The following is a 15,316-nucleotide window of genomic DNA, read 5'->3' on the forward strand; positions in this document are numbered from 1 at the left end:
TCTCTAGAAAATCACATTTAGTGATGACACAGCATGGTGTAATGGAAAGAGGCCTGGCTGACATGCAGGAAAGCGTGGGACTCATTCTAGCTGTATTACAATCTAGCCATGTGACCCTGTGAAAGTCACAGAAACATTCTGGTCCTCAGTTTCCTTATTTGAAGATGAGGAGAGTATGGTCATATGATTGTTCAAATTATCCCAAATTTGATAATTATCCTGATTACATGACTCTAGAATGAGGTTTTTGGGAAGCCATATCGCATAGTAGTCAAGAGTGTGGTTTTGGAGTTCTAATCGTGAGCCGAAAGTTGCTAGCTGCATAACCTTGGGTCATTTCTTGATGTCTGAAATCTTCAGTTTGTTATCTGGGAGGTGGGGAGAGCATAATGCTTACACCACAGAGCCATGGTGCGGGCCTAAAGACCCACCGCGTTGGCTGGCGTATGAGAAATGTCCACTAGGTCTTAGTGGTAGTTGTCACTGTGCCCCCTTACCATTAGGCCAGCACCTCTGTGGTTCAAAAGTGTAGCATGTCACGTGCTCTATTGATTACAACAGCTCACACTCTACGGTTGATGCCAGGATTGGGAAGACAATCAGCTTTAATTTCAGAAACACAGATCTGGGCTAAATTCCTGTGAGATACTCCGAGGATATGCACCTGTTCCAGTGAATCTCGTTGGGAAGATCAATGGCTCTAGGGGTTAAGGAAGCCCCAAAGAGGAATGTACATGAGTTACTGGCTTCCCTGGCCTGTTCTTCTGTCCTCTTCCTTAGGTTATCATAGGAATTGCTAAACAGATCAAGAGACTTTGAAGAATTTAGGGACAGGGATAGATGACCTACCTAATTCCTGACTGAGCATCACGTAAGTTATCCTGAGTATGGGCAATATGTGATTCAGCCAGCTGAATGGACTGAAACTCCCACAAACCCACTCTTAATTTTGGATTCTCTACCCTATAACAAGAATCTATGAAAGAATCTATCTTCGGTGATATGATGAATGTACCTTGCTTTTCTAGAATAAAAATTCTCTGTCCATCAAAAATTTTAAGGGATCAGGGTTCTGTATCTCAAAGGAGACAGTCTAAAGTGAAGAGAGGTAAACCCCCAAAAAGAGAAGCTGTGTATGGTCATAAAACTGCTCACTGCACTATTTGGCCCTCTTCTCTGGAAGGAGCCCAGAATTTACTCACATATTTACTCAGCCAGATAACCCCAAGCCTTGAGGGCAAGGCAGAGCAAGGCCTCAGAAGATGAAATTGGTAGATCCAGAAAGTAGAGAAGGGAAAAAAATTTTGCATTCGAGATAGGACATCACTTACTGTGGGTTTCAAAAAAATTACTGAAGAATAGGATATAACTGCAGTGTGCAAAGTGGGAGAAAAAGCAATTTTCAGGTGCTCATGTGAGCAGAACAAAGATGGAGGGCTACCGCAGCCCTGAAATCATCCCATGTGGCATCTGAGCCCACTGCTGAGAAACTACAGCATATGCGGCCCGTGCAGGTACACACGTGACCGGGGCTGTGCTATAGAACTCTCGGGCTAGGATGCCCTGGCCCCAGGCACCCTGTCCATCTGCTGCACACGGACGCTAAGCGCTCTACAGACACTAAGGCAGGTGCCCACCTAGACAACTGCAATCAGGCTGGTGGGAACGGAGTGAGTCGAGAGAGGGTCCAAGGCCAGGCCAGGAAAGCACTGACTCTTCAGGATCCCAGACAGAGACCAGCGTGAGGACCTTCCAGGGCGAGTCAGTTGTGGCAACACAGCGAGCGACAGGGCTTGACGGTGGTGACCAGGAGAGCCGGCATTGCCGTGGGGTCGGCCGGAGAATGCTAAAGAGCTGAACGATGCGCAGCTGGCCATCAGGCAGGGAGCCAGGGGAGCGTGTGCTGAGAGACACTTGGTATTCAGACCTGCACGTGTGCTTTGATCCTGCAATATCCCGCTCCGTGGCAGGGCTGGAGATGGCTGATAGGAAAGCGTCAGAGGACTCCTAGCAGGGCAAGAATCGGCTCCAAAGCCTAATTTACAACTCATTGTCCAGTAGGTAAAAAAAATCACTTCGCCTTTTTAATTTTTTTTTAAGGGACATAACGGATTAGGCTGAACTGAGAATTAATACAAAAGGGTTAATCAGGTAGGCTAAATGTAGATTTATTTCTGTCATAACCAACAGAGCTGCAGTGACCTTCATTCACACCCATAATGACTTCGTTGTACAAAAATGTGTGACTTTAGATTTCAGCCTGTTCTCCCAACATGGATGACAGCAGGGAAGGAGGGCAGTAGACAGAAATCTCCCTTGGATCAAATAAGTTATTTTGCACTAGCTTACATATTCCCTCTTCCACTTCTTCAAAAAACACTTATTGACTAATTTCCAATACTTTCTATGTGTCCAGCCTTTCAGGATTCACAGAGGAGGTAAGCTAGTCTTTGCCCAGGGTCCTGTCCCCTGGCAGGGGAGGGCAAAATGGTACCCAAGGATGCTTTGTTGCTTTTGGTATACAATCGTGTGTCATGCCTCTAATATTGGATTGTCAGTGTCTTAAAGGCAGGGATCCTCCCTTCTGTCCTTCTGGCCCCCCACCCCCAGCAGGTGGAGAGGTCGCCTAATACCCGCACGTGCACTAGGAGAGCCACAGGAGAGATGAACAAAGACTCTGAGGGGTTAAGGTTTCTGACATGGACCACAGCAGGGAAACAGGAGGTGTGTGAAAGAGATATGAGACTGCTCTGTCTTCCCCATGGAAAATTCATTAATTCATGTCTGCAGTTAGAACGAATAGCAGTTGGCTGTTCCCAACAAGGCAGAACACATTTCTGAAACTGAGGGAAGGATGTGTGAGCAAGGGGAGTGTGTGTCTGTGTGTGTGTGTGTGTGTGTGTGTGTGTGATGAATATACCTGGGAAGAACCTTTTATCAAGGGCAGGGATTGTGAAAGTTGCGGAAGAGTAGTCTAGTCTAGTTACCCACGTGAGCAAATGTGAGAGAGGGGAATAGCTCCCTTTTCAAAAAATGCAGGTACGTACACACACACACACACACACCCCATGCACACACTCTCTCACACAAACACAAATATTTATATACAGGAACATTATCAGAATGCATTTTCCAGAAATTAGGGTGAGCATTATAGGTATCAAATTTTACCTAAGAAACCTCATTAAGCCTTAAAATGCAGTACTTCGTAATTTGAAGCACATAATAAGCCTTCGGTAAGATTGAAGAATAAAGTTATGTGGTTTTCTCCTTGTTTTATTCTGAGAGTATTTGTTTTATTTTAGTCTCACATTTTTCAAAATTGTCCCCTAATTTAGTAGTCAATGAAGCGTTTCTTAGTGGAATGAATTTGTTTTAAAGTTGTGCCTGTTTTTCCGCGTCTTTATACCACAGTTTACCTTTCAATTAAGTAGATTTGCTATCCAAATTGGACTGATGGACATTAAGCAACAATGCTGATTCTCTAACGGATTTGGGGGGAGTAAAATAACTATTTCCATGCACCAGGAGATAGTCTTCCAGATGCAAAAGTCACGCTTGCAGCTACACAGAACATGATGGGGTGTGCCTAGATATCTTTATTAAACGCTGGCAAGAGTTCTCTAAAGGAGTCCCGTTCTCCCCCAAGCCCCTGTCCTGCTACACGCAGGGGACAGAGGTGGTACCACTGATCGGAAATGTGAGGTTGCTGGATTGTGTCCCTTGATAAGCCAGTGGATGGTGATAGGCAATTTCGAGAACTTCTGAAAAGAATACCTTCCCTAAAAATAATAATTTACTGTAGTCCGATGAGATCATTTTGAAAAGAAAGTTTATAAATTATAGACTGAGCATCTTTTACGGTCTGCATAAATTAAACACAGACAGAACACCAACAGAATTCGTCCCCTCGGTACCCAATCACACACTGCAATGTTCCGCTCTAGAGCCACGAAATCCACGTCTACTGGCGCGGAAGAAATGGGAGTGGACAGCTCTCTCCCGAGAAAGCGACACTCATGTCTTTTTCCTGACTCATCCCCTTTTGAAAATCCAGACTCCACACTTTCCTCCTGCTGCTGGTGTTCAGAGCGGACCCAGTGAGCGCCGGGGAGGTCCCAGGGCCACCAGCATTAAAACAGAGCTCGGCTACAGATGCCGCTGTTATTCAAACAGATCTCGGAGCCGGCACATAAACAATAAACATACAAATATTCTGCATATAAACATGGAAGTTTAGAGCTCATTGGGCCCACGTCCCTTCATGTTGGGATGTGTAAACTAAGGCTGGGCAGAGAGAACCAGCAGGCCCTCGTGTTCCCCTCTGTCAGTTCTGTGAAGACTCTGGCTACAGGATTCCTGTGCAGCCTGGCCCTTCTTGCCACCAACCGCATCTCACGGATTCCCTTCCCTATTCTTTTTTTTTTTTTTTTTAAAGATTTTATTTATTTATTTGACAGAGATAGAGACAGCCAGCGAGAGAGGGAACACAAGCAGGGCGAGTGGGAGAGGAAGAAGCAGGCTCATAGCAGAGAAGCCTGATGTGGGGCTCGATCCCATAATGCAGGGATCACGCCCTGAGCCGAAGGCAGACGCTCAACCGCTGTGCACCCAATCCATTCCCTATTCTTACCTTCTTCCTAAGACGGGAACATGTCAGCTCCTAGCCCAGGCCAAGCCCCCTCCCCTGTGTTCTTGGGCCTCCCTAATATAGCTATTTCCCCAAATTCCTCAAGTCTTTCAGCCCATGGCCTTGCTTGTATTATCACCAGGAAAATGAATGTTATTGGGAGAGGGTGCCATTCCAAGGTTGTGGTTTATATTTTGGTTCCATTTATTTAAATGCATCCTCATCTGCCTCTGTTCTCCTGGCTCAGAGGACAAGATGTCAGCCCTCATAAGGCTGAACTAAAGACCAGTGCTCTGCATCCCCTCCCTCCTGCCCTCTTGGGGGAAAAACTCCCTTGACTGTCCACTTGCTAATGTTCAATTTCTCTCTCTCTTCTGATTCTTTCCTCGACACATAAAGATTTCAAAGGTCTTCCACCTTTAAAATATCCTCTGATTGTTAATGCCCTCTGTCGGCTGCCATATTTCTCTGTCTTCCCTTCTCAGCTAAGATTCTGACAAGTTTAAATTCAGTCTGGATGTCCTCATTTTCTACTTTGGCCTTGACCCTGCGGACTGGTTTCAGCCCTTCCCATCTGTTGTGAATATATGTTGTTGGGTCACTCGATCTCCCTAATGACTTCCTTTCAGGGAACTCATTCTTCCCCATGGGGTGGCTTGTCATTTCGGGGCCCTGGACAGCAAGGGATGAGCCTATGAATCAACCTGGAGTAGTCAGATGCCCTGTCCCTGTTACGGGAACCCCAAGCACATTAAAAATGGCCCAAAAGCTGTCAGCATGTGTCCTCTCCATGCCAGCACAATGACCAGACTGGCTGTGAGGTCCGTCTGCTCACTGGCCCTCTGGACTTGGTGCCTTTTTTCCTGTTTGCAAGCCTTCTTCTTCTCAACATGCTGAACTCCTAACGTTGTTCCAGTAAATTTCCCTTTGGCTTCAATTAGCCTGAGTTGATTTCTGTTGCGTACGATCAAAGGACCCTAATGGGTCATCCCTCTGAAACTACTCAGGCAGAAGGTCACCAACGACCTTTTCCTTGTTACATCCAGTGACTATTTTTCTGCCTTTAGATTACATCCTCTCTTCCTGCAGCATGTCCACTATGTCCCTTTCTCCACGTCGCTCTGTCGCTCAGTCCTTCAGTGCACACCCAGCTCTCTGCGCTAAAACGTTCATTTGCTCCATGTTCATTTTGAACACATTTCTGCAGTTTCCCTTAGGGGACCTGTGGTTCCCTCTGCCTAGAGAACTCTTCCCTCCCTTCTTTGCTGATTGAATCCTAGCTGCTCCTCTATACTCAGCCCCATGCACGACTTCCTTTGGGAAGCATTTATTGACGAACCCTTCCAACCTCAGCTCCCAGGCTGATGAGGGGCTTCTTGTAGGAAACATCGTGGCATTCTAAAACCTCTGTCATAGACTTGAGTCACCCTGTTTGCTTTCCCATTCCTGTGGACATGCTTAATTTATCTTTGCAGCTCCAGCCTTTTGTGTCTATACACGCTGATGGGTGTACAGCCCTGGCTCGTTCCCTGAAGGAAGCCCCTCCACCTTGTCTGTGACTTTCCTGTCCCCTTGCCCCTTTCTTTTCTTGTACCTTCAATTTTTGCTTCCAGTTGCATCTTCTCTTCAGACTCCCAACTATCTCATGTCTGGGCAACCACCACCGCCACCACTCACACACTCAGCCCCGCACTGTAATCACATCCTAAGCTTTGCTCACCTCTAGGTGCTGCTCCCTCTCTTTCCTTTGATTTACTTCTCCAAGAACAGCTACTCTACTGTCCTTACCACACACAGAGCCACTGTTCCATTGCCACTGTGTTCATGGTTATCACCTGGTGTGTACCAATGACGGGGCAGGGCAGGGGACGCCCTGTGCAATTGTGGAGAGAACATGGGCTTTGAAACGAAACATTCTAGACATTCTAGCTCTGTGCCCTTGGCCAAATTATTTAACTTCACTGAGACGTCATTTGCTAACTTTGAAAACAGAAATCTCTGTATGTGTCTTCGAGGGCGCCCATGATAACTGAAAGAAATAAGGCTTATTGAGTCATTTAGTAGAATGCTTGGCACAGAGCAGGTGCTCAATACATTTTGTTGTTGACCTGTCTTTCCCTTGAGGTACCTGGCCTCTCTGCAGCTTTCGTCAACACTGCTTACCTTCTCCTTCTCGTTGAAACTTTATCGTCTGTTACTCGGGGTTCTGGGATCTCTTCGTGCGAGCCTTATTTCTCTTGTACGTCATTTTCAGCCTCCATTCTGAGCTCCTCTTTCCCCGTCTGCCCCTAAATAGATGTTCTCTGGTGCTCTGTCTTCACTTCTTCTCTTCTTTCTCTCTCTACTTTTCCCCCAAAATGCCATGCTCCTGTTACAGTGGTTATCATTTTGCATTATAACTTTTTTGTTTGCCTGTCTTTCTATCCCTTAGATCACGTCCTATCTTTTCATCTTGCTACCCCCAGTCTAGCCCAAAGCCTAGCACATGGCAGATGCTCAGTAAACAAAGGGAGAATCACACATTTCATAGTTAGTCTCTATGTCTTCATCTCATGTATCCTTCCAGAGCTTTCTGGAAATCCCCCACACTGTTCACTCAGCGTCTCAAACTCAGCATGTCCAAAATGAATCATGTTGATTTCTTCTTAAACTGGCTTTTCTTTTTTTTGGAGGGGAGGTGTATAGAGAAGGGTTACTCTTCTTGGTTATATTCTTCACATCAATCCAAGTCATAATGGTAGAAACCTTGTTCATATTTCAATTCTTTTCCCTTATTAGCATCCCCAGATAACACCCAAATTGTGTGTCTCCCATAAATTCCCAATGCCACTACCACAACTCAAGTCCATGTCATCTCTCACCGAGAGTCTTGCTCCAACCTGACTTGTCTCCATGCCTTCTGTCACCTTTCTAACCCTTTCTGCAGTGGCTGCTAGAACTGTCTTTCAACAACACTAATTAGAACATATGATTCACCAGCTCGATGCCTTCCACTACAACGAACACCGCCACTCCCTGCATCTACCTTTGCCTCCTCCTCGGGAGGCCACAGCTAGCCTTCCAGCCTCAGTTAGCTGCCCCTCCCCAGAAGCTTTCACAGCTGCATCAGACCACTCGCTCTTTCCCATCTTGCCATTTGCTCCCTTTCTCTGTGTTTTCCTACAGTGTTTGTGGCCCCATTCTTCCCAGACAGACCCAGCTCCTCGCTGTGTTCTCCATGATGTCTCCTATGTTTCCTCGGGCAGAATTAGCCCTGCACTGGTGCTGTCATCCTTCTGACTCACATGCATTATAGCTCATTGCTTAAATGGTTCTTTATTACCATTTTTATGTTCCCTGGGGACAAATCATCATAAACATCTTCGTATTTCTTAGTGCCATGGATACAGTAAGTATATCATTACATGTTGGAGATGTCATGCTGGAAAGGGAGTAGAAAGCTTACTTTTGGGTTAATTTGTGAATAAAACAAAATGGGCTCATTCATTAGTTTTCTAACATTTTAAAGAGGGGAGCTGAGAAAACCTTTGGGCAGAGAAACCCTCAAAGGTTCAGTGGGACAGCTAGGGAGTCACCCTTCCTGGAGCAGCTGGCTGGCATGGAGGGGTCCACAGAGGGTCCCTCTCCTGCTGCTGAGAGCTCAGTACCAGTTAGTGCCTTGCTTCCTGGGTGATATGCTGGGGACAGGTGCCATAAATGTGGCAGTGCGTGGGTGGGATCGTCACAGGCTAGAGTGCCGACTTCACTCTTTTTTCCCCTGGTTTTGTGTTAAAGTTATGGATGAAGGTAAGGCTTGAATCAGCTACATTAATATGATCATTGAAATGGTTGATGGTAGATCGAAATGGTAAAGAATGTTTGTTGAATGAGTATAAATTAATCAAAGGCTAATACTATAATTACTCAGGTCACAAAACATCAATCTTTAATATCCAGTTCGTTAAAAAAGATCTATAAAAAGCAATAATGAGAGTTCAAGACAGAAAAACTTTAGTAATGTCTATAAAAAGAATTTGTCTCTTCCCTTTCAGGTACGAGTTTGATGTCTTAGAAGAACTCGAGAGATATTGTACAAATATTATTGGTATTTTGTATTGTTTGGCATTACCTAGGTTATTCTTACTATTAAGCATTATTTCCACATTTTATAAAGGGGCAACCTTGCCTCTCTTTTGCTTCTTCCATTGATCCTGGATCTGGTGGCTTTTGGAGAGAAGCAGGTGTTCTTTGTTGTATGTGACGGGGCACTTGGAATCTTAATACACCTTCCTTGCATGTGAATTAGGGAGTTAATTCTGACAGTGTTCATCTTAAGCTTCTCTCTTTTGTTACTCTTTTAGTAACAAATGTGAAAGAAATCCCAAGTCAACCTCTTTGGGTTGATCATAATCTTCAAAACATCCATTTTGGTGGTTCCATGCATCCTCTATGTTGACAGAAGTTAACATCTCTGGCCTTGACTTCTCTTAGCTCCAAAACACTTTATCACCTGATATCAGAACTCTTCAGAGCAACTCATAAATAATTTTCCTATATGACTGTGAGACCTCATTTGGATTTTTAATAAACAGTCACATTCTAATGAGTTCTTCATAAAACTGACTAAATATGTTTAGAAATCATTAGCTTAAATTACCAGTGCAAAAATCTCCTTTGGGAGTCCGCCGATTTGGTTGTAAGATTTTTGGCAGATGGATTAGTACAACACACAACAGAGTTTCTGAATCTCCATACAAACGGTGTAAATGGGAATGCCTGGGAAACAGGCGACTGGATAGAAAGCTCAATGTCCCCCAGGTGGGTTCATTAAAGAGGGAAAACAATCACAACACGTTCCGGAGCAATTTAAGTGCCAGGTGTGCAGCCGTCGGCAGGTGCCAGGAAAACTGACAAGGGTCCCTTCCCAGAACACACGGGCTGAAAGGGGATGTGCGGTGGTGACAAGGAAGTCTTAGATAATGACAGGTCCTGGCAGATGTACCGGGGACCCCGCTGGAGGGAAGTGCAGCGTCTGTGTCTTCTGCACCAGGTGCTGCGACAGGGAGGGCTTCCCAGTGGCTCCAGCACCGGCAATTACAGCCGCCTAATGCAGAGCGCTTCAGGGCAAAAATCCGGGGAAAGCGGGTTCCCAGCTCTGACTTAATGAATCAGCAGCAAGTCTGTGTAAACAAACGGGCAACCGCCTTGCTCATGCCTAATTCATGAAGGACACACCACGTGCAGTGAACATGTTAAGTAGGTAGTTGTTGCCCTTAAAAACCATGTCATTTTGATTTCTTCGGCTGTTTGTTGTTGCTGTTTTTAAGCATGGAAAAGGGGGAAGTAATCTCTAAACAAATGTGTGGGATTAACAATGGGAAGTGGCTTGGAAAAAGGGTAGTGCGTTTTCCCGGAGGGAATGTGACCTCCTGTCAAAACCCCCAAATTCTGCCAGGCATTGCAAGGACAGATGCCATTAAATTCATTACTAATTGAAGACAGACCCATCCATGTTGCTGAAGGTAACAAGGTGAGCATTCTTCAGAGCTGATCACATCCCCACAAACCTGGTAAGGATTTGGAAGGATTTATTTTTTTTTTAAATAAGCTTACCAGACCTAAAATTATTGAGTGTCTTTAAGCCTACGGGCTTACATTTATGGGTAAACCTGAAACCTTGTCACCCTCTCCCCTTCAGCCGCATACTTTTAGCTAGGATTTCCATGGTTACTTGTCTGAAGGAAGAGTTTCCATCACAAGAACCAACAGTGGTTACCCTGGATGGGGTGGGTCCAAGTGCCTGATGGAAGGAACAGACCACCACTGCCTGGCCTTTATTTTTTATTTTTCCAAAGCCAGGTAACTCAAAGTGCAAATGCAGATATACAATGGGAGGTGGTGAATAACTTTTAAGGAGTATGGTCACGGCGAAAATAAGGTACCGTGCCAGCAGTCTCCAGATATCTCTCCGCTTATCATACACAGGCAGTCTGCAGATATTTGTGAAATGAACACAGGATTCAGAATCCACCATACATACATTGCAGGGAAAGAAACCCACATAGCAAAAACAGAGACAGTCTTTAGCTTAGCTCTTTCACGTTAACCTAGCCTAGGCTAATTGCTCTCTGACACTAATTTGGAAGAAATCTCCATTCATTTCATTGGGCAGTTACTGAGTGCCAGAAGGCAGAGACCAAACATTCTGGTGACGTTGAACATTTTTTTTTTCAGTAGTCATTACAGCTTTCACAGCAGAAGACTGGGATGAAAAAGGTAATTATAGACACCACTGCAGATCTTAGGTTTGTTGGTGGAAAGGTAAGGGTGACACTAATACGTATATTTACGAAGTCCTCAGAATGGGCTGGGAACTTCTCTAACCACCTGACGCATAGAAATTCACTTAATGTTTACAAGAACCCTATGAAGCAGGGGCCATGACATCCCCACTGCCCAGGTGAAAGGTGGGCGGCCCCTTTTAGGCCAGGTACCCAGTGAGCACCTGCCACCCCAGGCTCTAAGCCAGCTCCCCTGTTCTGTCTCCCAGCAGAGGGAACTGAAAGACAGGAAAGAGTTTTTGTACTTTCAGGACATAAAGTACTGCTTTGTAAGTTTATACTTCACATATCGGTCTCCTGGTATCTACCCCATTGTCTTATCACTTTATATCCTTTATCGTACAGAGAGTTTTCCATAGGGACATGGTCAAATGTCCCTATTCTTTCGTTCACATGTTGAACATTTCGTATCTTTAAAACATTCCTTAAAAAAAAAAAGGTCATAAATATTTCCCATCATATTTTTTTCTAAAAGTTTTAAAGCTTAATTTAGTTAAGTTTTAAATCTTAATTTAAAGCTATATTTTGGTCTTTATTTGGTATTCATTTTTGGGTGTTTTATGATTTTTTCTTTTTTGTCCACATGAATAACCAAATGTCCCAACCAACTGATTGCGAAGCTCATGCTTTCTCCACATATGGCCATAGTCAACATCTGGGCTATTTTGACCTGTTGGTCTATTTCTCTCTTCCCAATTTGTGGTACCTATAATTTTCTATTTTTTTCTATGTCCTTGTCTGGTTTTGAAATAAAGGTTATACTAGTCTCCTAAGATAAAATGGGAGAGCAGTCTTGCTTTTATTCTTCTCTTCAAATAATTTTTATAAGATCCGGATTCTCCATTTCTTGATATTTAGTAGATCACACCTGTAAATACGTCTGGGACTGGTGCTTTTCCATGGGTCAGTTTTAAACCATAATTCACTTTTTAATTAATGTCTATTCAGAATTTCTGTTTCCTTTTGAGTAAGCTTTTGGAAAATCATATTTGTTAAGTAACTTACCTAACTTACATCAATTTTCAAACTTACTGTTAGTTTTTCATATTATCTATTATGATAAAAAGAATCTTAATCCTATTCCAAATATTGAGAGCTTTTGGCTTTCTATTTTTTACTTCATGTCTATTTCATGAATCTTTTCACAAAGCCTTTTTGATCCTGTTGATTTTTTTATTATTGATTCTTTGCTTTTTATTTAACAATTATCAGCCCTTCTATTTATTGTTTCCTCTTTTCTTTAGTTGTATTCTGTTCTTCATATATCTTCTTGAATTAGATGTTTAGTCTCTCTTCTTTTCTAACAATATTTAAAAACATACACCTCCATTTAGGTACTATTTTATTTGCATCCTACAAGTTTACTCTCTGGTACTTTATGATTCAAAGTTCGAACGATGTTTTGATTTCAATCAGGGCATTTTACTTTGACCCATGAGTTGGTGGAAGTGCTTTCTCACCCAGATCCTCAGTGAAGACTGATCTACCTCCTTTTTACTTTCCGGGTTCTCGTGCCTGGCTGGCTTTCCCCCTTCCGCCTCCCTCCACCTCCCCCTGGACTGTCCTTTCTCTGAGTGTCTGTCTCCTTTTTGCAGGCTTAGCTTTCATGTGGCAGTCTCAGTTCAAATTCCTAGTCCTGCATAGGCCTAAGACATTATCTCCTGTTCTCAGTGGGCTGTAAAACCCCAAATCTAAGATTTTGAAGGCTGAGGGACCCTCCCCCACTCCCTCCAAACCTGAACCGCCCCATCTGCCCAGCCTGCAGAGAACAGCGGCCATGTCCACTATCTGTCTGGTCCTCACTCTTCTGGTTTCTAGTAGTCTCCTTTTTTGAGAGCGAAGCTAAACATTTTTAACATGTATATTTACACTGACATGTGATTTACACATATATTACATGCAAACATACGAAAACATGTATTTCTATTTTATCTAGAATTTCTAGATGCTCATAGGAGGAGGGTTTTCAGATTATTTAGTTTGCTATTTTTGCTAGAATTGTAAGTATCTCCCACTTGTTAATGTCTCTCTTCTTAAGTTGCACCTCCTGATCCCTTTTTGGAAGCAGCTGTATTGAAGTATAATTGATACACAATTACAACATACGACGTTTCACCGGTATGACTTGATGAGTTTCGACATATGCACACACCCTAATGGCAACACTATCATCAAGGTAATAGATAGTATCTGACACCTCCCCAAGTTTCCTGTGTCCCTTTGTTGTTTCATTTTTTGTAAGAATACTTAACATGAGATGTACCCTCCTAACAAATGCATAAAACCATATTGTTAACTACAGAAGCACTGTTTCCCACAGCAGATCTCCAGAATGTATTCATCAGTGTAACGGAAACTGTACCCACTGAACATCAACTCCTCATTTCTCCCTCCCCCCAGCCCTTGGCAAGCACCACGGTATGCTCTGCTTCTAAGAATGTGACTATTTCGGGTAATTCATGTAAGTAGAATCATGCATTCTGTGACTGGCTCATTTCACTTCGCATGATGTCCTCCAGGTTCATCCACGTTGTTGTAAATGGCAGTTTTTCCTCATTTTTTAAGGCTGACCGAGAATCTTAAGGAACAACCTCTGGATGGTTTCTGCCCCCATATATCACTTCTAGGCTGATCTCTAAGCTGCCCTTGCTGCTGCGGGTCAATCTCACAAGGTCAACCTTCTCTAAGAATTAACGGTTCTGGACTACAGCACAGCCATGGACCCTACTATAAAATCAAGCAACTGCACCCTGTGTATTTTCCCATTTTTAAATTCCACTTTGGAAATAATCCTACCACCACCGAGGTCATAACTATGTAAGCATTTCCTGCTTAAACAAAAATAGCTCTCATTACCAGTTCCTCCAGATAAAGTAATACAAGACTTTGGGGGAGGATGGTGATCTTTGTTTGACAGGTTAAGAAACAGAAGACCAGGAAAGTAAAAAGTAAGCGAGAGGAGATGCAGGAATGCCCCGCTAACGACTGCACCCAATGCCGTATACTGCTTTCAGAGTCAATTTTCCTGAGTTAGGGAAGGCAGTCGTGTCTAATGCGGTGCCCATTGAGTTCTGACACCCAACAACAAGTGTTCGTGCTTAGAGGTGTTTTTGTGTGCTCAATATAGCCATATAACAACTGCTTTTAAATCCTGAGTGCCTTTCCTGTCTGTTGCTATCGCAACAAATGAAAGCAATTCAGTCTATGTTTACTGATAATTTATAAGCAAGTGCAGCAAGCGATAGGAGGAGGCACAGTGGTTCGTGATTTCTGGAGTGCACATAATATTTCAAAAGCTTCTTCTTGCTCAACCTCATGTTACCAACTGAGCAAGGCACACGCGGCCATGCAGGTGGAAAGCCGACTTACCCTTCCCACTTCCACGAGGTTGGTCACCATTATGATGCTTGCGGTGTTTTCATGCCACACCATCCTCCAGAAGTCATAGATGGTCTCTTGCATTGGTCCTGCAGCAAAACAGAACACAGACTTCTTTTTTTATTTTGTAAGTTTGCAACTGGAAAATTTCTGGGGCTTGCAAGTAAGCTGATTAATACCCACAGGCAGTCCCCTCACTTTTCTAGATGGACTTGGCTCTCCTCTCTAGTGTTGATGCAAATGGGGACTCTTTCTCAAACAGCACCTATAGAAATACTGAATTTTTCGTTCATGGTTGAATTTTCTCATGTCATCCAACGTATCTTCATTTTAGCTCTTTTTACCCCTCTTAAACTACTGCTGTGAAAGAAAGTTATTTCTCCATCATTTAGCTATTTATCTCCATAATACTCAAGAGTGAAATTTTAAAAAATGGATAATATTACTCTTCCTGCTAACAACTGGCAGATATCCAGGGAAATGGTAGATAGAATGAAATGAGCCTCTATAGGAAAAATGGCCTTTTCTTGTTTCTAATATTTTTCTTATTCTGTGCTGTCAGATTCTTTTTTTTTTTTTCACCTGACTTCCAAAAGTGAGAGAGAAGTTAGACTTTTAAGCAGTTGTACTTCCTGTCACTGAACATGATCAGCATCTTGGGCTCAGCTCTTGAAGTCTGAGTATTTAAAATCTCTTTCTTATAGACTGGGAAGAAAAAGCGGAGAGAGGCATTACAAAATGCCATTTCTATAGGTGCTAGCAGGTACAGGAAGTTGGAATATAAAATTTCTTTGAATCCAGATTTGTAAAAACCCTAATCTCTACCTTATGCTCATGCATATTTGAGGGTATAAGCATCACAGTATAAATCTTTATAAGACAAGCAGAAATGCAAGGAAATGAGAGGAGTGTAACTTCAAAGGCATGAGAGTCACATGATGCGTGTGGAATCATACAAATGTTCAGGCACATGCTGGGACCAGGACCC

At 43.4% G+C, this 15,316-nt stretch overlaps 1 protein-coding gene across 6 annotated transcripts in view; it reads right to left on the reverse strand.

The window, feature by feature from the left end:
* The window catches only part of PTPRM (protein tyrosine phosphatase receptor type M), a 784,719-nt gene that overhangs the window by 38,076 nt on the left and 731,327 nt on the right, over window positions 1-15,316 (reverse strand). For all 6 annotated transcript variants that reach the window (XM_019797919.2, XM_011222861.3, XM_034642281.1 and 3 more), the window contains one exon: window positions 14,320-14,417. In XM_019797919.2, coding sequence (XP_019653478.1) covers window positions 14,320-14,417 — 98 coding nt within the window. The remainder of the gene's footprint in view (window positions 1-14,319; window positions 14,418-15,316) is intronic.

This window comes from Ailuropoda melanoleuca, chromosome 14, assembly GCF_002007445.2.
Source record: "Ailuropoda melanoleuca isolate Jingjing chromosome 14, ASM200744v2, whole genome shotgun sequence".
Lineage (NCBI taxonomy): Eukaryota > Metazoa > Chordata > Mammalia > Carnivora > Ursidae > Ailuropoda > Ailuropoda melanoleuca.